This window comes from Manacus candei, unplaced genomic scaffold (genome assembly GCF_025592945.1).
Source record: "Manacus candei isolate 608988 ecotype Guabito, Panama unplaced genomic scaffold, ASM2559294v1 h1tg000048l, whole genome shotgun sequence".
Classification (NCBI taxonomy): Eukaryota; Metazoa; Chordata; class Aves; order Passeriformes; family Pipridae; genus Manacus; species Manacus candei.
The window spans coordinates 9,097,520-9,116,491 of record NW_026138096.1 but is presented as its reverse complement, the minus strand read 5'-3'; the positions used below and the strand labels follow the sequence as shown (position 1 = coordinate 9,116,491).

The window sequence follows — 18,972 nt, the reverse complement described above, 5'->3', positions numbered from 1 at the left end:
GACTTGCTGGTCACACTTGTCTTGATGCAGCTCAGGATGCAGTTGGCTTCATATTGTTTATATTTCGTTAAATATTTATTTTCAGGCTGATAATTAACACTTGAGAAGTGTATTCAGTTTGCTAACCATCAGGTTACAATATATGTAAGCGTTTAATGCTGGCTTTTCCCCCCCTAGTTTTAATATGTATTCAAAAAACTCAAGAAAATGGAATCACTTAGTGATTATTGAAAACTGTATTTTAATGAAAATGTATTTAGTATTAAATTCACTATATTTAAGGGTATTTCAAGTTACATTTGATGTAGCTTGTGAAAAGTTTGCCTATAGTTGCCCAATTTGAACAGTTTTAGCCACTCCATGATTTTAGAACTTTCAGTCTTGGTTTGGTACCTTATTGGCATTCATGGGCTTCTTGGGCTGAAGGCCAGGCAGTAAACATCACAGTTGAGTGTGTGCTTAAAAACTGCCTCAGACATCCTGAGCTCTGCAGCTTTCTACTGCCTGCACTCCACAACCAACATGTGGCTCTCAGGGCAGTCTTTCCTCCTCTTCCACCAGTTCAAGCTTGTAGATCCAGAAGGATCCTCTCCTAAGTCTTGTCTCCACAGCTAGAGGTTACTGGAGCGTGTTCTGGGAGAGCACACCAGTTTTCTGGCTTTCTAAAACCAGAGTGAAGTAACTCCTGAAATGAAGAAAATATCAGGTTAATCAGTTTTCTCTGCCTCTCTGTTGGCATTTAGCACCTGGAAACACACACTACATTTGCAGAAGCCTCCAGCCAAGTAGACTTTCCTTCATATCACAGCAAAATTTTGATCTTGGAAAAACTTATGTTACTGTAATTTTACCCCTTGTGTAGGCTATTCTAACTTCAGTCAAATTCCTTTTCACTAGATTTAAGTTGGACCTGGTTTAGTACATGCTGAAGTTGAATAATGTGTCTGCAGCTGTGGAAGCTGATGAACAAAAGGAGCAGAATCTGTTTAGTGACACTGGATTTAAATGTGCTGCCCACCAGTATTTTACAACTCTCCTTTGTATCCTCTTGTGTGTTCATGGTATGAGCCAGCTGGGTGTGGTTTTTCAAGCTCTAACGAGTCAGACAAGTTGGTATTGTGCTTATACAGAACACATTCTGGTCAGTACTTGCTGCTTTATTTCAAATTTTTTTGATGTTTGGTAACTCATTCTTTTTTCTTAAGGTAATGCTTCCCTAGGCAGAGTTCTGTAGGTCACTTTTTCCCCTAAAGACTCTGTAATTCAGGCTGGGTCACAGAATGGTACTGGCAGGAAAGATTGAAGGTCTCTAACAACTAATGATATTTAAATTTTGCACCTGTCTCTTGATCCAAAAAGTTTGGTGTTCACTGTTTTCTAAACAGGAACTGAAAATTAAAGTGAACCATAATTAAGAATTTTTAGAATTGCATTGTCCAGAAAACTTTATGTTCTCCTTCCATTTACTTTCATTATTGGAGGGGGAAAATGAACTTATTGGTACAGAGCCTGTAACTTTTGAAGAGTTCTGCAGTAAAGCAAACCAGTACTGGGCAGCAGAATCTTTTGGAGCCTTGGAACTGTAGGAGTAACAAAAGAACCAGTGGATCAAGATGCAAAGTAGAGATAAAATGCTTTCTCTGAAAGGAATGTAGCAGTTGCAATTTCTAAATTTTGGCATCCATAGAATCTAGTCCTGTAAAGAGAGTGTGAAAGCTGTACCTGGGGACAATTTACAAATATTGTCTTAAAAAGTGATGGCTCTATAGTAAGAAACAAGTGCTTGTGCAAATTATGAAAAGCTGTGGTAAAGAGTATTTACTGCCAGCTTCAGTTATGCAAATAATTTCGTTGTACCTTTCATTTCCCTTGTTATTGGTACACTAAAGTTATGTTTTGCAATATGTTTTTTATTTACTTCTCAGAGTATATGGCAGAGCAGTTCAACTCACAGCCTCTTCCACACAGGATAGTCAGATCATTTTTAGGGTAGAGGGGAAAAAAATAAAACAATATTCAAAAACCTATTGCACCTAGATGCATTCTAAATGATATATAATGATGCCAGCTGAAAATGAAAGTTCAATTGTTCTAAATGTCATATGAACACAAACTGTGCCAGAAATCTGCACACTAAAGAGACAGAGCACAGGAAACTGGAGCTGTTATTGCTCTTGCAATAGGAACTGCAGATAAGGAACTAGGGAAAAGGGAGATTAAACAGGGATGTTTTTTCAAACTGACTAGATCTGTGTCCTGCTCAAAATTTAACAAAAGCACTTCCTGTAGTCAAAAAGTAGTAGCTTGTGCAAGTTTTGATTGATGTAGCTTTGCAGTGTGGCATGGAAAGCTGATTAACAAAATACTTGCAGAAATGTTCTTCAGTGAACAGTAAGTAAGAAAAATGCAGGGGGAGGAAAGTGAAAAAGTTGTCTTAATGCTGTCTGGCATCAAGTCTTGGAAATAAGTTTCCGTGTTCAAAAGCTTGAGATGTCAAAATAATGGCCCCCCAAAACATCCCTTCTGTCTATGAGGCTCTAAAATGTTTCCTACTTTTTGTGAAATGGAGGAATGAGAGTTGTAGATCGAATAAAAGATGGTTATGTGGGCAACTAAGTAGGCGTTGAAGCCTGTTAATTGTGATGGTTTGTGTGGTTTGAGTTTTGGGTGGGTGTACTGCTGGGATTTTAGGGCAAGATGTATAAGGAAAATAATTGTTTTAGCTTGATGCTTCCTGTGCTAAAGGCTTGTTCTGACGTTTGTTCAGTTCTTAGTTTGAGATGCCAAAACCCATTAAATAGATCATTTCAGTGTTCCTGAGAGGAAGAAGAAGAAGAGAGCCCTTTCATATCTTATCAGGAGTATCCTTGTGTTACATTTCTACTACAAATAAGAACAACCTACTGTAGGTCATGCAAAGTCTTGGAAAGCAAATGCTTACTCTGAACCAAACTGTTCTCTACTAGGGAACTGCAGTGATTAATGGAGTAACCTCTTTCCTAATGGAGCCTAAAAGGAGTGTGGCCCCTGGGGACACTTCCTTGCATGCGAAAGATTAGAGTGAGGAAAATGGAGACCTTGATATAATTGATTAGAAGTTATATGCTTGAAAGATTTGTAATCAAACATAAATGTGATAGGTACCAAACAGAGCACTGATTCGCCTTTCCTGTTTTACCTTTAACGTGTATAATCTGATTGCTGGTGAAATTATGCCTTTGATTAATGGAAAAGCAATCAGGGTTATCATAACTACCTGAAAGAACTTTCAGGGAGTTTTTCAAGATAAAAGATTCAGATTAATTAAGTGTACAATGCTGGAATGTTTTTTAAAATTCCCATTTCTGTGAAGTAATAGACCTTCCTGTCCAAATTGCTTGTTCTGTCACTGTAGTGGAAACAACATGATGGGAGCAGCTTAACATTTACTGGAAGCTTTTCCCAAATCATTCACCAGGCTGTAGACTACTCCCATAATATGTGTCCTTAATTGCCATCAGTAGCAGTTTAGATATGACTGTCCCATAAAGGTGTGGAACAAGTAGGGCAGGAGACCTCCAAGACTGGTTGATCTCACCCAGGAATGAAGCCTGGCTGAGAGGAATTTAACCAACTTAGTCATACAGGGCTTTATCACTAAATGAAAATTTACATGGAATTTCTCTTGGTGTTCCTTGTAGTCCCAGGGGAAGTAATGTTCAAAAGTAATCTTTTGTGGGCAGAAGTATGTAGGAGTCCTATTAGGTTTCATGAATAACTGTTAGTGTACTATATATACATTTTTTAGTAGCCAATATGCATTACAGATGCTTTCTCAAAGGTAACTCTTTCTTTAATGAATTCCTGAAGGAAAGAAATGTAAACTTAAAAAATCAAGTGCTGAAGGGTGATCTCTTGGTTGTAGTTTAACTTGTAGCTTTCCTTTTGTAGGGACTCATTTGTCTTTGCTTTCTGTTCTCCCTGGACTGTTTCCATCAGTGCTTGCCACAGCCAAAGCAGGATAGGTAAAACTGGTACCAGAAAAGAAACTACAGTATTTATGTCCTGTCGTTTTTTCATAATCTTTGAAGTGTCAGGTCCTTGCTGAGAAGCCTTAAATAAGGACTTTGATACGAGAACTCAAGATCAACTGATGACCTCTAGTCTCCTGGAACCGAGGTGTGCTTTGGGGGTGCATCAGATGAAATCATCAGTCTCTCTAAACTCTAGAGGACCTGACTGTTTTAAATAGAGAAGTTCTGATGATTGCTCTTTCCCGTGCAGGTGCCGTACGAAACACTGAACAAACGATTCCGGGCCGCACAGAAGAACATCGACCGGGAGACCAGCCACGTCACCATGGTGGTGGCAGAGCTGGAGAAGACACTGAGCAGTTGTCCTGCTGTGGACTCAGTTGTCAGTCTCCTGGATGGAGTAGTTGAAAAGCTCAGCGTCCTGAAACGCAAGGTAAGTGGTGTTCTACCTTCCCTGCTTGGCCTTTGCAGAACAGAACCAGGTTTCTGCAGTGCTGTCTGCTCGGGTTTTCTTCTCCAGATAACCAGTGTTACTGGCACTTCAAATGAAGCCTTGGAATGCACACTGAAATCTTGCTTTGCTGTGCTTGTGAAACGTGACTCGCTGTTCCACCACTAAGCATAACAAACCTCTGTTGAGAGGTAAAATTAATACGTATTTTTAGTCCTGAAAAGGAATTTTGCTACCCACAAAGAGAAATAGTAGCAAAATTAATTGATTTGTATGAGTTCCTGCTTGTCTAATGGAAGGCTTTGTGCCAGTAGCATTAATTGATCACTCAAAGAGCGAAACAGGTAGAAGATGAAGCTGAAAAATGTTTGACCTCCAGTACAGGAATAGATGTATGCAGTGCTGAGGCTTCTTTGCAGAAGAAAGTGCGAGTTGTCCTGAATTGTTACTTGAAAATTTTTTTATAAACACTAAACTTGCAAGCTGAAAGATTCCTAGGGAATATTAAGAGCATTTTAAACAAAATTCGGCAAGATAACCTGCTCCTAACTGTTAAGCTTGAACAAAATACAGCCAGCCTTTCATGCCTTTATCACATCTTTCTTAGAAAAAGATGTATATGTTCTTAGAAAAAGAAGTATAAGCCATCCTTATTTTGGATGGGAATATTATTCATCTTGAGAGTCATCAGAACACTTACTTGAAACAAGTCTTGCAGAAAAATGAAAATAGCTCTGTCGCCTGACTTTAAAGCAGTGCTTCTCCAAAAATAAACAGATGAAACATAGTAGCAGAGTCATTTCATTAAACTTAAATGAAATAACCAACAGATATAAATCTTGAGACAGTATTAAGTGAAGCATCAAAATACCTTGGAGCTTTGTAACATGAAAATAACACTGTCACGTATGTTGATTTGGGGTTTTCTGCTTGAACAAGTCAGCTGGGTTGAAAAGCTCTTCTGCAAAAGACTTCATAAATTAATTGCTCTTTTCATCTTTGGATTGTGAGACTTAAAGAGGTCTTGAAGGATATGGGTTTTTTTCACTTCTCCATTACTTACAGAAAGAAATAAGTGCTATTTCTGAGAGAAGTGTTGGATTTTGCTTGTAGGTGTGTAGTAATGATGTGGAGGAGTAAAAGTTATTTACTTGTTAAATCTTTGCTGACTGTGGGGGTGTGTCTGAAGGCATTGCTTAATGCTTTGGGTGCAAAGCTCCATTTTAATGTAATTGCTCATTTGTTTTTGATTGCCTGAAAGACTGGAGAATCTTGTAGATGCTCAGAAATAACAAAAGGCAAAAAAAAAAAAAATTGTTTAACAGTAAAAGTCTTCTGAAATACAAAGGTCTTGTTTCTGTTCCAAACCCTTCATCCCAACTGTCTTCTCTGTAATCTCTGCCCCAAGCAAAATGATTGTTTTCTTTAGGGCCTTTGGACCCTGTGGGATCTCTGTTTCCTCCTGTGCTTAGACAAGGATCTGATGAACTGCTGAGGTGGCCATAATAGAATTAGATGGTTCCTTTATTTAACACCTTACTCACTCTTAAAAGAGAGGTTTTCAACACAGCAGGTTTCTTGGGTTCTGAAAATGATCCTGGGGAAACCTAGGCCTTTGTGTTTTTCCCTTTGTATCCTGTTAGTATGCTTGTTCCCTCAAGTTCTATTAATGTCCAGCAGGGCAGGTCCAGATAGACTTGGTTCAGAGAGTTTTGAAAAGGATCTGTAGCCTTTCTGAATGTGCTAGAAGGATGAAAAACCCAGCAAGAGCTGTGTAAGTCCAGATACAAACCCATATAAGCAGAGCCCTTTGGAATGAGAAAGGGTCTAACCTTTGTGCCTGGCTGGCTTGAATTCTCTTAGTTGTATTCAGAATATTTCTCAAGGTTACCTTCACATCTGGTAACACTGCAGACATCTAAAAAGTGAAAGCGAGCTTTAGCTTGAGTTACTCTTTGCTGAATGGAAAAAGACTCAGTTTATAACTTAAAGTACTTATCTCCAAACTGTGTGTTACAAAATAAAGCTAAATTCAGTAATAGAACTCAGATTTCAGTAATAAAAATAACTCAAGGTACAAATGTTTCCAGGAATTCAGTTAAAGACTCGTGTATAGTGACTAAGGTTTTAGATACTTGAGCTGGGTATCAAGGGCCAGATCAGAGTCAGGCTTAATTGGGGCAAATTTTTGGTGGGAGTTTCTTGCACAAGTTTTCTCTTATTTCACTTTGCTTTTCAAACACTGATCCTTCCAGAAAAAATGTCTATATAGGCAGGCCTTGTAAACACAACTAGAACCAACCTGTGCTGCCGGGGCTGGAGCTGTTATCCAAGAATGACACTGTAGCCTGAATAACTTGAGTGCTGGGAAGGCAGCTGTGTCAGCACAGAGTGCAGGGGGGCTGCCAAAAGCCCGCCAGGTGCTTTGGGCTGTGCTGGGCTGGCAGACCTGCCTGTGCCTTTCCTGTGCAGTTATTCAAACCCAAGCCAGCGAGTTTAAAGTCACCACAAGGCAACCCAACCTGCAGTTGCATCACTGGTGATGGATTCCAGGGGGGAAAGGTACTAACCATCCTCTGCTGGTTTGCCTTTACCTTAGCAAGCATATAAAGGTACTGCCAACTTTCTGGAGTTCTTGTAGCCTGGCATGACCCTGAGTTATCACGTGCTGTGCACTGAGTCAGCAAGCTTGGAGTGACGAGGTGTCTGTCATAAAATTGCCTGGAAAAATCGGCAGCACAACCATTCAGCCATGAAACTTTAAGGCTGAAGGGAAGCAAGTATGAGCTGAGTGCTTGTTTTTTAATAAAAAAAAAAATTGTGGAGATGTGTTGGGGTGTGTGTTTCGTGCTGGATATGCCTATATGTTGCTTTAAAAAAGTCATTCCCCTAGGCAAATGTATTTTCCTAAGTAAGGCTCCCTAACAGTGGATTCATGCTTCCACAGCAGCAGAGTTAAAGAAAATAGTACCACTTTAACAAAACTGATGATTTTTAAAAAACTACTCTTAGGTCCTTGCATCACAGGTGCCGGGAGGCCAACTGTTTGTATAATTTTCATTATTGCATGACTGATTAAAATGGCTCCAGTGTATTAGAAGTAATGTGGGTTTACTCTGCATCACTCCTCAGTAGAACTAATTCAGCAGGACAGCTGCTGGAGGAAGGAGCCATACATAGGTTAGAGGTGGAAATTTTGCTTTCAAATGCTTGGCCCAGGTGACTGCAAACCCCCACAAAGCTCTTTGCAGGCTATTACAGCAGTTGCTGCTGCAGGTGATACTTTGCTGGTTTTGGACGAATTGCAAATCAAGCAGAAAAATGTATATATTCATAATGTCAAATAAGTCAAAACCTATTTCTGTGCAAGAATGTCTCAGAACTGGACCAGCCGTGCTCAAAGTTATGCACTGCCATAGGAAATGTATTTCTAAATGAAAGAACACTGCTGGGAGTAACTGCATAGAGTGCTATGTAAACGGTGCTTACAAGCAATTACCCTGGAGATTGGAAATGCATCCCTCTTCACTGTTCATTTTCACTTTTCAGGCCGTTGAATCAATCCAGGCTGAAGATGAAAGTGCAAAGCTCTGCAAACGCAGGATTGAACACCTGAAGGAGCACAGCAGTGACCAGCCAGCTGCTGCCAACATGTGGAAGAAGAAGCGCATGGATCGTATGATGGTGGAGCACCTCCTACGCTGCGGCTACTACAACACAGCCGTAAAGCTGGCGAGGCAAAGCGGCATCGAGGTGGGCAGCAGTGGGAGCCAACTGACAAAGTGGTGCTAAAGAGCAACTTGGCAAATAGAAAAAAAGCTGCTTTTAGCCTTGTGGCAGTTATTTTTACATATTAGGATGTTTATCTGTTAATCTTTTTAGGCTTGAGCTTGTTCGCCTCACTCGACGTAAATTGTGTTTTAACGTATTAAATAAGTAAAAGTTGAAGCCGTAGTTTTCAGTCACAAATTAAATGCTCTTAGATAAACACCTTGCCCTCTTAAAACTCAGATTAATTCTCAAATGTCATACAGAATTTCTTGTTAGAGGTCCCTAGGCTGCTGATTAAGCAGTTGGTGGAGCTTCCCATCTGTCTAGCCACACTCAGATGATATGTGTAGGTGACCAGACTGAGCAGAACAGCATATGCTGATTGCAGGAGCAACTGTTCTGTTGTATCATCCTACTATTTAATGCATTGAGAGGAAAGCTGGTTTTTACTTGGGAAAATATATTTTGATACAGTTTGGGTTTTTTAGTAGCCAGTTTATCTTGTATGGTCCATAGAAAGGTTTTGCTGCTTTGCATATTTCACCATTCCATGATATTTGCTTTACTTTTCACTGGTTGGTTTTGCTTTGGTATCACAGTGGGTTATGAAGTCTTTGGAGTTTGTATACTTTGGTGTAGCTTCTTTATGCAGAGCAGTGAATCCACACCGTGGTCCTCTGACAACCATGGGGACATTGAAACACATTCTTTAACAATTTGCTGTTTATTTAAAGAAATCACGTTCTGCTAATTTTAGGTAGCATTTGCTATTTGATCCTGAGCAATCTTTGAATCATAACTTCTTTTGATATTCCTGAGTCCAGAAGGGATGCAACTCTTCTGCAGCTCTGTCTGTAAAGATGCTGAGAATTGAGTTGTATTATGTGACTTCCATACTTCACCTTTCTTAGGTGGCATAGTGAACAGCTCTCTGAGCTTGTTGAGGGGAAAGAGATTTTTGTTGCTGATGTTAAATTAGAGCATATGCACTTGTTCTTTGTCTTGTAACATGAGTGTATCTGTCACATGTCTCTGTTATTCCTTGGCTGCTTTACTGGTCTGATCCTGTTCAACCAGCAGCGATTTCAGTACAAGCCAAATAGGAAACAGCGTGTAGAGATTGAATAGAAGTGAGAGGGGAAGTAGGTTACAAAGTATTAATAGGAAATAGTCCTGAAGAGATCAACTGTAAGAGGCTGCTGTGCCTCACTAAAGATACAGCCCATGCATGAGAGTCAAAAGACCCAAGGCAGCTCTGCTGGGATAACTGCAGCTGACTGGTCAGCAGCTCTTCCACTTCTGGTAGATGTTTCCCTCTGTTTTGAGCAGGAGCTCATCTCTGCTGAATCATCATGTTACTGTACCTACTAGGTCTGCTGAAAAAGCACTATGGAAATATTTTCACTTTCAAAGCAAGTTCTATTACGCCTGATTAAGTAACACTCACCTTTGGTTCAGACACCAGCATGGAAGTCAGTCATGATACACTGCAAGATCATGTGGTACAAAGCATTGCACTTGTGCAGCTTTAAAGCTTTTCATTCTGTTTGCTGAATAGGAAATTTTATGTTTAAACAAAGATAGTCTTAAATAAGATTATTTACCTTATGCCTTCAAGCCTGGGAGTTTTTATTTGCATAATATTGAAGTAACTGGAATAACATAGAACGTAGTTGCATGTTGAATGCACTGAGGTTGTATTTCTTCTAGTTTGCTCAAATTATGCATTTTAGTCATCATTAAAGTTTGTTTTGGCTTAATGAGGATCAGGCTTCCCTCAGTCTTTCTTACTGTGTGGTGATCCTCTTTGTGAACAGCTTTTACAGCATCAGATACTGGGATTTGGTCGTTATACAGAATTTGGGGGTTTGCTGGTTTAATAAGACAGCTTCTCCATTTCTTTTTGTTCCTTTCTTGCTGAAGGATATGAGCATTGAAATGTTCTTTAGTGTTTAATAATGGAACTTTGCTGTAGAGATTACAAAATGCCATGGTATTCTCTCATCCAAAGTAATCTTTATTTACTCTGGTCTCACCTGCAATTTTGATCAATGTCCCCACCACCAGTCTTTTCTCAATATCTCAAGACAATATTGTTACCACTGGGTAGACCCCATACCTGAAGTAGGAACCTGAAAAAAGGTGGTGTTTTTGTTCAGCTTGTCCAGCAGCCAGAGGTGAGGCTGGTGGATAAGTTGAGCATGGCCCAGCCATGCACTCCTGTGGCAGAGACAACTGAGCAGCAGTTTGAGTTGCATTGGGATGAGCATCACCAGCAGCAGAAGGGGGATGATCCAGCCCCTCTACTCAACACTGATTAGACCCATCTAGGGAGCTCTGTCTAGTTCTGGGCTCTATAGCAGACACAGGGGGTGTGGAGTCTCCCTGTACTTGGTGATGCTCAAACCCAGATAACAGTAATCTGTTGTGGGTAACCCCCCCACCTTGAGCAGGGGGACTGCACAACTTGCAGAGGTCCCACCTTCATCCCTTCTGTGACTGTGTTCCTGTGGTTTCAGGCCGAATGGCCACGGTGCCCTTTGGCACTCTTTGGGAAGGCGAAGGAAGCGGCTCTTTCCATTCCAGTTGTAGCTCGGGGGTCCCAGGCCAAACATCTCTCAGGAGCTGCTACACCAGTCCTGGGAGCAAGTCTCAGCCTGCTGGTTTTAAGTTTCCTCCATGGCTTGTGAATGTGAAGAGACCTGCAGACTGCTGAGGTGCTTCATGGGTGGAAGCAGTTCAGAAAAGATTCTGCTTCAGTGACCAAAAGCAAGCTATTAAATCATCCCTATGTTTGAGCAAACTGTCTGCTGTGTATTACTGGCAAAGATTGGCTGTGCACCATAGTGTCCAATTCTAATAGTTTTTGATGGGCTGTGACAAATTTTATGCTATTTTCTAAATTAATTACCTTCATAGGGATGATAGGCTATGAAAGCTTATAATAGAATGCTTATAAACTAGGAAGCAAACAGAAGGGAAAGAAATTCTGGATGTGAAAAATTACAGGGAAGTTTAAATATCAAAGTTATGAAGTAGCTCAGGTAAGGAATAACTTGGAGCATGCGGCATTTATACAGCATAATGTTATGGCAGTATAAGAAATAAATTCCAAACATGTAATGTGTGTATTATGTCTTTAAAGAAAAATAATGCTGCTTGGGAAAGTAAGCCAAAATGTGAGTAATATTAAAATAAGAGGTGACAGTCAAGGACAGAAATGTCATGGTTATTCCAAAGTAAATATGGGGTGAAGGGGATTCTATTGTGGACTTTTTTCTTGTTGTCTTCAGGCTCCCTATTGATGTGAAAAACAGTTCGGATTGAAGGTACAAACTAGATGTTAAGTTTTTGTTATTGCATACAAATAAGCTCATCAGTGGCAGCTTGTTACACTTAATAATGATCTTATTTTGATTCTGTTATGACCTTGGGATGCCACACCAATATAAAAATGCATATTTTCATCTGTAGATTGATATTTTCAGCTAGCTGGCAAGGTTGTCTGTTAACTTCACCTCTGCTATTCCATGTTCTGCTACACTAAATGCTACCTCATTTCTGTGCCATTAATTGGTATGCAAATCTAGTTTTGGAAGTGTGTTCCAATAGGAAGTTGGTTGCTGTTTGTAGATAAGTTTTATAATTAGGTTAAGTATGTAGTGCTTTGTTTGCTGTTTCTAGAGGTAGGTGGGTTTTAAAATGTCACGTTTTTTCTCTAGCCCCTTTCAGGAAGAAAAAAACATGTCAAGTGTCCTTACCTTCTTTCCTTAATTATGTATAGCTGTAGTGATTTTTGCCTGTAGGATTGAAAACAAACCCAGATTCTGAAGCTGCCAGTCTCTTATATGCTGTAAATCCTCTTTCTATCTTTGCTTAGTTTATTTTGGTAAAAGAATATATCTCTTTGCCTTAATGCTCATGCTGTACAAAAGCTGTACAAGTGGCAATGTTTTTTTCTGTGAAGAATAACATAAATTCAGACTGAGTTTAAGTGTGTTGGGGTAGGGAGCAAGTGATTTAGAAATCTATAAACCAGAGAGGGACAGAAGAACTGCCACCCTGGGCAGGGTGGGCATTGGAACTGTAAGGTTGCAGTTGAACACTTGAGTTGAAATAACTGTCTTAAATAGCTTAAAACTGGTTAATTTGATCTTGCATTGGGCTTTATGCATATAAGTCAAAGTTCTGCAAATTAATGTTCTTAGGTCAGTAATTAAGTAGGTGCATCATCCTTCAAAGATACCAAACTAGCCCTTTGCATCAATATCACGGTGGGCCTTTTGCTTTTGAGATTTGGGGGGGGAGGGGAAATCTGACTATTCCATTGACTTCAAAAGTGTTACCTGGGCATCTGACCCTTGCAAACATCGATCTGTATTAGAAGGGCTTCTTTATACTTCAAGGAGTATTAAACCAATTGCCAGCAGTCCCAAAAAGATAAGTTTTCTTGAAGTGAGAATTCAGATGTCCAGTTTTTGTCAATGGTTTCCTTCTTGAGCAGAACCTCTAAATCTGTGGTAATGGTTATTCCCTGGACATTATCGAAACAGGGCAAATATTACAAAACTATTCTGAAAATATTTCATTATCTTTCAAAGTAGTAAATACCTTTATAAGAAAATGAATTGATTAAGTGAAAGGAATAGTCGGCACTGGAAAAGCTGACTGTCTTCTGTTCTTCCCTCTCTCCAATTTGGTCCAGTTCCTCTCTTCTACTGCAGCTTCAGTTTTTGTAAATTGGAACCAGTTTTGAAGGGATTAGCCTAACAAAAAGGGTCCCTGCAACAAATTCAGGTGTGTTACACTGTCTTAATTTTGTTATGGAAAGCCATGAAATCTTAACTGATGTCCTATGGGATAAGAGAAACATGAATTCCTAAAGTCAAGGTTCTTGGCTTTTAGCTAAGTACCTGATCTCCTCTTTGTCCTGTTCTACATCAGTGTTCCTTTTTTCAGCCCCAAAGTTAAATGTTCTTTCCTTGCTTTGTAAAAGTATTTCTCAGCACTGTGATATGGACCCTTCAGCTGAGACCTCAGTAAAGTATTGCTGAAGGATTTCTGTCTGTTATGGGGCAAAATCCTACTAAACTGCCATTTTTGTAGTAATCCATTCCCTGAACAACTGTTTCTACTTGATGCCTCTCTCAAAAAGTGGGAGATGGAAAATGACCTGCACATTTGAGCACCACAAACAGGAGCAGTATTAAATCTTAACTCAAAAAGCTGAATAAACACTTCTCTTAACAATCATACCAGTGTACCCTTAGAAATCTTCCTTGTTAAGACACATAGTCCAAGAATGGCTTGTAGCAAACACACAAATATATGTTAAAGTAATTCATCAAAACAACTTTATATTCATAACAATTCAATTTTAAATATATTCAGCATAATGCTTGAATATATTCTTTGCTCCACTGTCATGCAGAACATAGCCACGGTGACTTGCCAAATGCAGGCTGAATGGCAAAAGGTGTCTTTTGTTAGGAGCTGTTTGTGTCCCTCTCCTGTGACTTGCTGTTCCCACATTAGAGATGTTAGAGGAAAACTACATATGAAGGAACTCCTGGATGGCTGTGAATGATAGAAAGGTGCCAGGATGTTAACTTGTGCTGCTTGAAGCTACCTTGCAGTACCAGGCTGTAGAAAGGAAATGGGAAACTCCTTTAGATGTGTTTTGGCTGTTCCTAGCGTAGGCATGGCAACTCCAGCTAGATTGGTATAATGAATGTCTGGGTGTGTTCATCTGAATTTCAAAGTGCTGTAATTCCTGCACAGCCTTACATCTGCAGTTTGTCTCAAGCATCTTGAGGAATTAGAATTTATGTAAATGTGAAATAGTCAAGATCGAAGCAGAATAACAAACTTTCTCATTACAAATCATTTGACACTTCAAAAGCTGACAACATGAAGTGTGCTGTGATGTTGAACATCATATTTTTTCAGTCCTTTTAGGCAAAGTGGGTTACCTGTAGTGTATCATAACTGAGCTAATTTATTACAAAATACTTAGTCTGGAAGGCTGGTGATGCAAGGAAAATTCTTGAATTGAAATTTTATCTAAACAGGGAATCCTGTTATCACCTGGAGATTGCCCAGGTATAGAGGAGATTTGGTTTCAGTTATACCTCTTCTTACTGTGTGTTCTTCCTGCCAGACATTCCTTCAAAGTGTAAATGTTACTTCACATTTAACACTTTCTCTTACCACTACACTAGATGATGGCAGGGTTACTGTTTTGTCAGAGAATGTGTGTAGCTGCTGAGACAGACTGATCCTGCGTGGACAAAAGCTGCAGAGCTTGTGCTCCTCTGGCAAAGGATTAGGCACCTTTCCTGTTCTAGAAGAGGCTGTGACAGAAAATGAGGAATTTTTTTTCTGCCCAGTGATGCATCTTAAGCTCTAGAGGCTTTGTCACACTATCCCAGCGTAGTCATTTGTTACTGTACTTAGCGGGGTATAATGTGCTGCTGGAGAAGGTGCAGCCATTTGCTGAGCTACAGAAATTGCTGAGGCAGGAGCAGGGGATGCATTGGGAAAACAGCTTGCTAATAACCCACCTCGGTGCTTGCTCCAACTGTCAGGCTCTACCAAACAGCTCATGTGAACGAGCAAGAGGAGGAGGATGAAACATTGCTTTTTATTTGGCTCTGGAGTAGTCAATACCAGAATACCCATAGTTTTGGTGACCACACCTTTGGAAAGCTGTTGGAAAAACTGGAGGGAGAAGATGACTAGAAAATGTAAGGGGTGAGTGCTTTTGACAGGTATGGGAGCAGAAGCCCTATGGCAAGGGGTTTTGTAATCTAGTGCAAAAAGATTTAGGGAAGAAACTACATAGAATCAGCAGTCAGAAAAATTGAAGTTTGAAGTTGGGCACGAGGTTTGAACATAATTCAGTCACTAGAACTAATTAACAAAAGAAGTACCAGTATCCTCGAATGTTATGTAAAGACAATGCTCTTCTGACAGACAAACAGTCAGTGTAAGTTACTGGGATCCTTCAAAAATAAACAGGTAGAACTAAAAGGTCTGTGCTATACTGAGGTCATGGAAGATGCTCTCATGTGAAAGCTTGGCTGTGTACACTGTGGGGTTCTGTGTTTACTTTGTAGACAAAAACTTTTCTGGCTCTTCTGTTGATGAATCTGTGGTTTGGCTGTCTGTCTTTGCTTTTTTCCCCAATAACTAGCTCTGCAGCTGGCTTTGAGTAGGACATTCTCTCAATTACTCTGTTTATTTTCTCTCTAATCCTGTTAATGTGTGTAGCATTATAACACTTAATAGTAGCTTAATGAACTTCAGACAACATTATTTTATGAGCAGAGAGTAAGGAGGTCTCTTAATGTTAATTTGTGCCCCACTTCAGCTGGTCTTCAGTAATTGTGGTGTTGCTGTATTATCACCACCTATGCCACTATTTTTTTAATAATTTGTGTTTGCCTTCAATGTCAATGCAGTTTATACATAGCATTTCTATTTCACTTGTACAGAATTAAATTATACTGAAGGTAGTGTTGGAGGTGGAGAGCATGTGAGTAATCATTGAAAGATTAACACAGATTTGAGGGTTTTTTGAGGTTATTTCAGTGATCTAAGTGTTTATTGTATTTCATATACAAGTAGTTTACCATGCTGCTGAATGCTGAAGTGCATCAGCAAAGCCTTTTTTGTGAGGGTAGTGCTGTTATGCATGTAATGTGTATAGATAGATAGTCAATCTTATTAAAACTGTCATTGGTACACACTCTTGGCAGTGAGCCACTGATAGCTGGGGGCATACTGGCCTATTTTCAATTTCATATTGATGTTAGTAAGCAATTAAAAATAAACAATTTGCATTTTCTAAAAAATACATAAACAGCATCTTATGCTATTACCAATCGCTTATTTTATACAACAAATAGCCTATTTTATGACTTGTTTTTTTCCACCTAGGAAAATTTCTTTTCTATAAAATGCTGCTTCTTCTCACTGAATCAGATCTTTTATTCTATCTTATTTAAGCCTAACTTTTCTTTTTTGGTGAATTAATCTTGTTTTGAGGATAGCTTATGGTAGATTTGAAAATATCAAGTATTGTGTGTTTTAATACTCACTTCTGTTTGGTTTTGAGCCCTGCTAAAGATTCACATTTCATATGTGAAATATTCTGGGGTTTATATTAATACATAGATGTTCATATGAATTATAAGGGATTTTATCACACATTGCTTCTGACAGCTCTCCAGACTTGTGGCTGGAGATCTCATAAACTAAAAGTACTTCAGCTGATATGCAGAATGGAGACTGATGGAGAGGAATGACTTGACCTGACTGTTCCAAATTTTAAAATATTACATAAATTAAAACCCTCACATGAACACTACATAAATTTCAAACAATTTTTGACATGTGATCTAATGTTGCTATTTTTGTTGTATCTGGTGCTGAAAACTCTGAGCAGTTTTCTTGGTGAATTTAGAGCCCCTCATCTAGATCTGGTTTTCTCCAATTCTCTACTGAATTGTCTGAATTGTGCACAGCCTTAAAGTTACAACCTTTGGCTTTAAATTCAGTTTAAATCCCCATTTTGATACATGGTTGCCAGTTCTCATTTGCTTCACAACTTTGTAACAGACAGAGCTGTGTAATTTTAAATTCATTTGAAGCCAGTTAAACCAAATTACCCTGCTACCTTTACATGTACCTTCTCATTATTTTGCAGCTATTATTCTTCATAACCTTCACTGTATTTTGGTGAATCACTTTTTCTTCTTTTCTGTAGCACAACTATGTGAATTCATGAAGTTCTGGGTCCATTTTCATTGTACTCTTAGTTTTGGTGTTTGAAACCAATGTTCATGTCTACTGCAGCCTTTCCCTCCAGTGGGAGCAGGCATTGGAGTCTCCTGAAAACAAGATGCTGCTAAGGAGAGCAACCTGGCAACCTGGAGTGAGATCCCCTGGGAATTCTGCCCCTGTCAACTCCTGCTCACACTGACCAGAGAGAGTCCAAAAGCTGCTCAGGGGAGGGGATGTGCATAAACGTGCTGGGGATGTTCTTACTGAGAACCCAGCTGAGAAAATGGAGATGCCATACAGGGCTAGTTTGTGTGTTGGCCTGGAGTATATATCTAGTAATCATCCTCATAGAGGAATCCTCATTCTTCATAGTGTTTTATGCCTAAATAATTGGAGTTCTGTGCAGAATCATAGGGTTGGTAACCTCCCTCCCTGGAGGCACTTGCAGCTTAAAAAGAAGTGGTGATATTTTGAAAGCTATATATATGTAAATCAGGCAGAGCACAGGGTGATGGATAGCTGTATTCTTGTTTAAATAACTATCTCTGTTTTCACTAAAGTGTCTTCAGCCTTCATGTGCAGTTTTCTCTAATAATAAATGTCTTTCTCTGTAGTTTTCACCATTGCAATGAAATTAAATAGTTTTTTTATGATCAAGTTCATCCAGTGTTGAAATGGTTACCCTTCTTGATACCTGGTTAGTGACTGTTGTGTAGAAGGTAATGTTAGTTCAGTTTAGTCCAGTTTTTTAGGCAGAAATTATAAAATCCAGGTGATACTTCCTGGCTTGTAGTATGTTTCCCCCTCTTTGAGTGTTTGGGTAATTGTCAGTAATGCTCAATGGAGAGAGGTCTCCTCCTCAGTACCAAATGTAGAAGCTTAACTGAATGAAAGTTTCATGTTGATCTTCCTGCCCAACATCAGATATTGTGTATTTGTAAGCAAGGTAAGGCAAGGTGATTTAGGCAAAGTTATGGCAATGCAGAGGAGGCTGGATAGTCTGTGCTAAAAGTTATGGTTTGATAACAGCACTGAAATAATATCTGTGCAGGGCAGGGTTCTCCTGCAGTACTGGCAGTAAAGCTTTGCAACCAGTTACAGCATGAAAGCTGAAAGTGTGAAATGAAGGCTAGTGCTGTTAAGGAGGGTAATTAAAGAGTTTAGAATTGCTTTTTAGTTTATGTACGAGTCAGAAAACGTTTGCCATGGTGCTGAATGCTGTGTCATTTGGAGGGGGAGTGTGTGGCAACAGATTTCTTGCTTCAGCTTTTTCTGCACCTGCAAAATCAGTGGCAACATTTCTCTAAAATTGTGTATTTACATTCACTCAATTTTATATGTAAATTAATTATATAAGAGAGGCTTTTTGTAGCAGCATAATAAATCTTAATCATGTTTTGGGAGCTGGGAAGGACAATGTTTCTGTATGGTCTGCAGCCTGTACAACTCTGAATTGCAGAATACTTTCAGAAAACTATTCAGGATTGAGGCTAATGGGGATTTTTCTGACTGGAACATGAGCTGGCTGTTACAGCTGCTAATGCTGTTACCTGGTTCCCATCCTTCCAAGATGAGGTACACAACAAGTACTCCAGACTGGCCTGTGTAGAAGAGCTGGACTGATTTTGATTAATCCTCTGATACTCCTTTCTTCTGGTTCCTTAGTCCTACTAAGGAAGAAGCACTAAGAGTAGGCACCACCAAAAAAAGATAGGAAAATATGGTTAGATTTAAAAAAAACTTGTGTGACATAAGCAGAGGTGGGTTTTTTGAAGGTTTATTGCCTAATTGTGTCTTAATATTTTTGTTCTATCAGTCTAACTACTTCTAATCGAATGCAAAAGCTATTTCTGTCTCTGCAAAAGGATTTCTTAATGCCTTTTTTTATATTGTTCCTTAACTTTCTATCCAGTCAACAGAGAAGAAAATGCTCTTTATTGGTGCAATTCA

At 39.3% G+C, this 18,972-nt stretch overlaps 1 protein-coding gene across 6 annotated transcripts in view; it reads left to right on the top strand.

Annotated features, from left to right (window-relative positions):
- Nucleotides 1-18,972, top strand: part of MAEA (macrophage erythroblast attacher, E3 ubiquitin ligase) — a 49,258-nt gene that overhangs the window by 13,579 nt on the left and 16,707 nt on the right. For all 6 annotated transcript variants that reach the window (XM_051798620.1, XM_051798621.1, XM_051798617.1 and 3 more), the window contains 2 exons: nucleotides 4,264-4,446; nucleotides 8,014-8,217. In XM_051798620.1, the coding sequence (XP_051654580.1) occupies nucleotides 4,339-4,446; nucleotides 8,014-8,217 (312 nt within the window). In that variant the 5' untranslated portion in view covers nucleotides 4,264-4,338. The remainder of the gene's footprint in view (nucleotides 1-4,263; nucleotides 4,447-8,013; nucleotides 8,218-18,972) is intronic.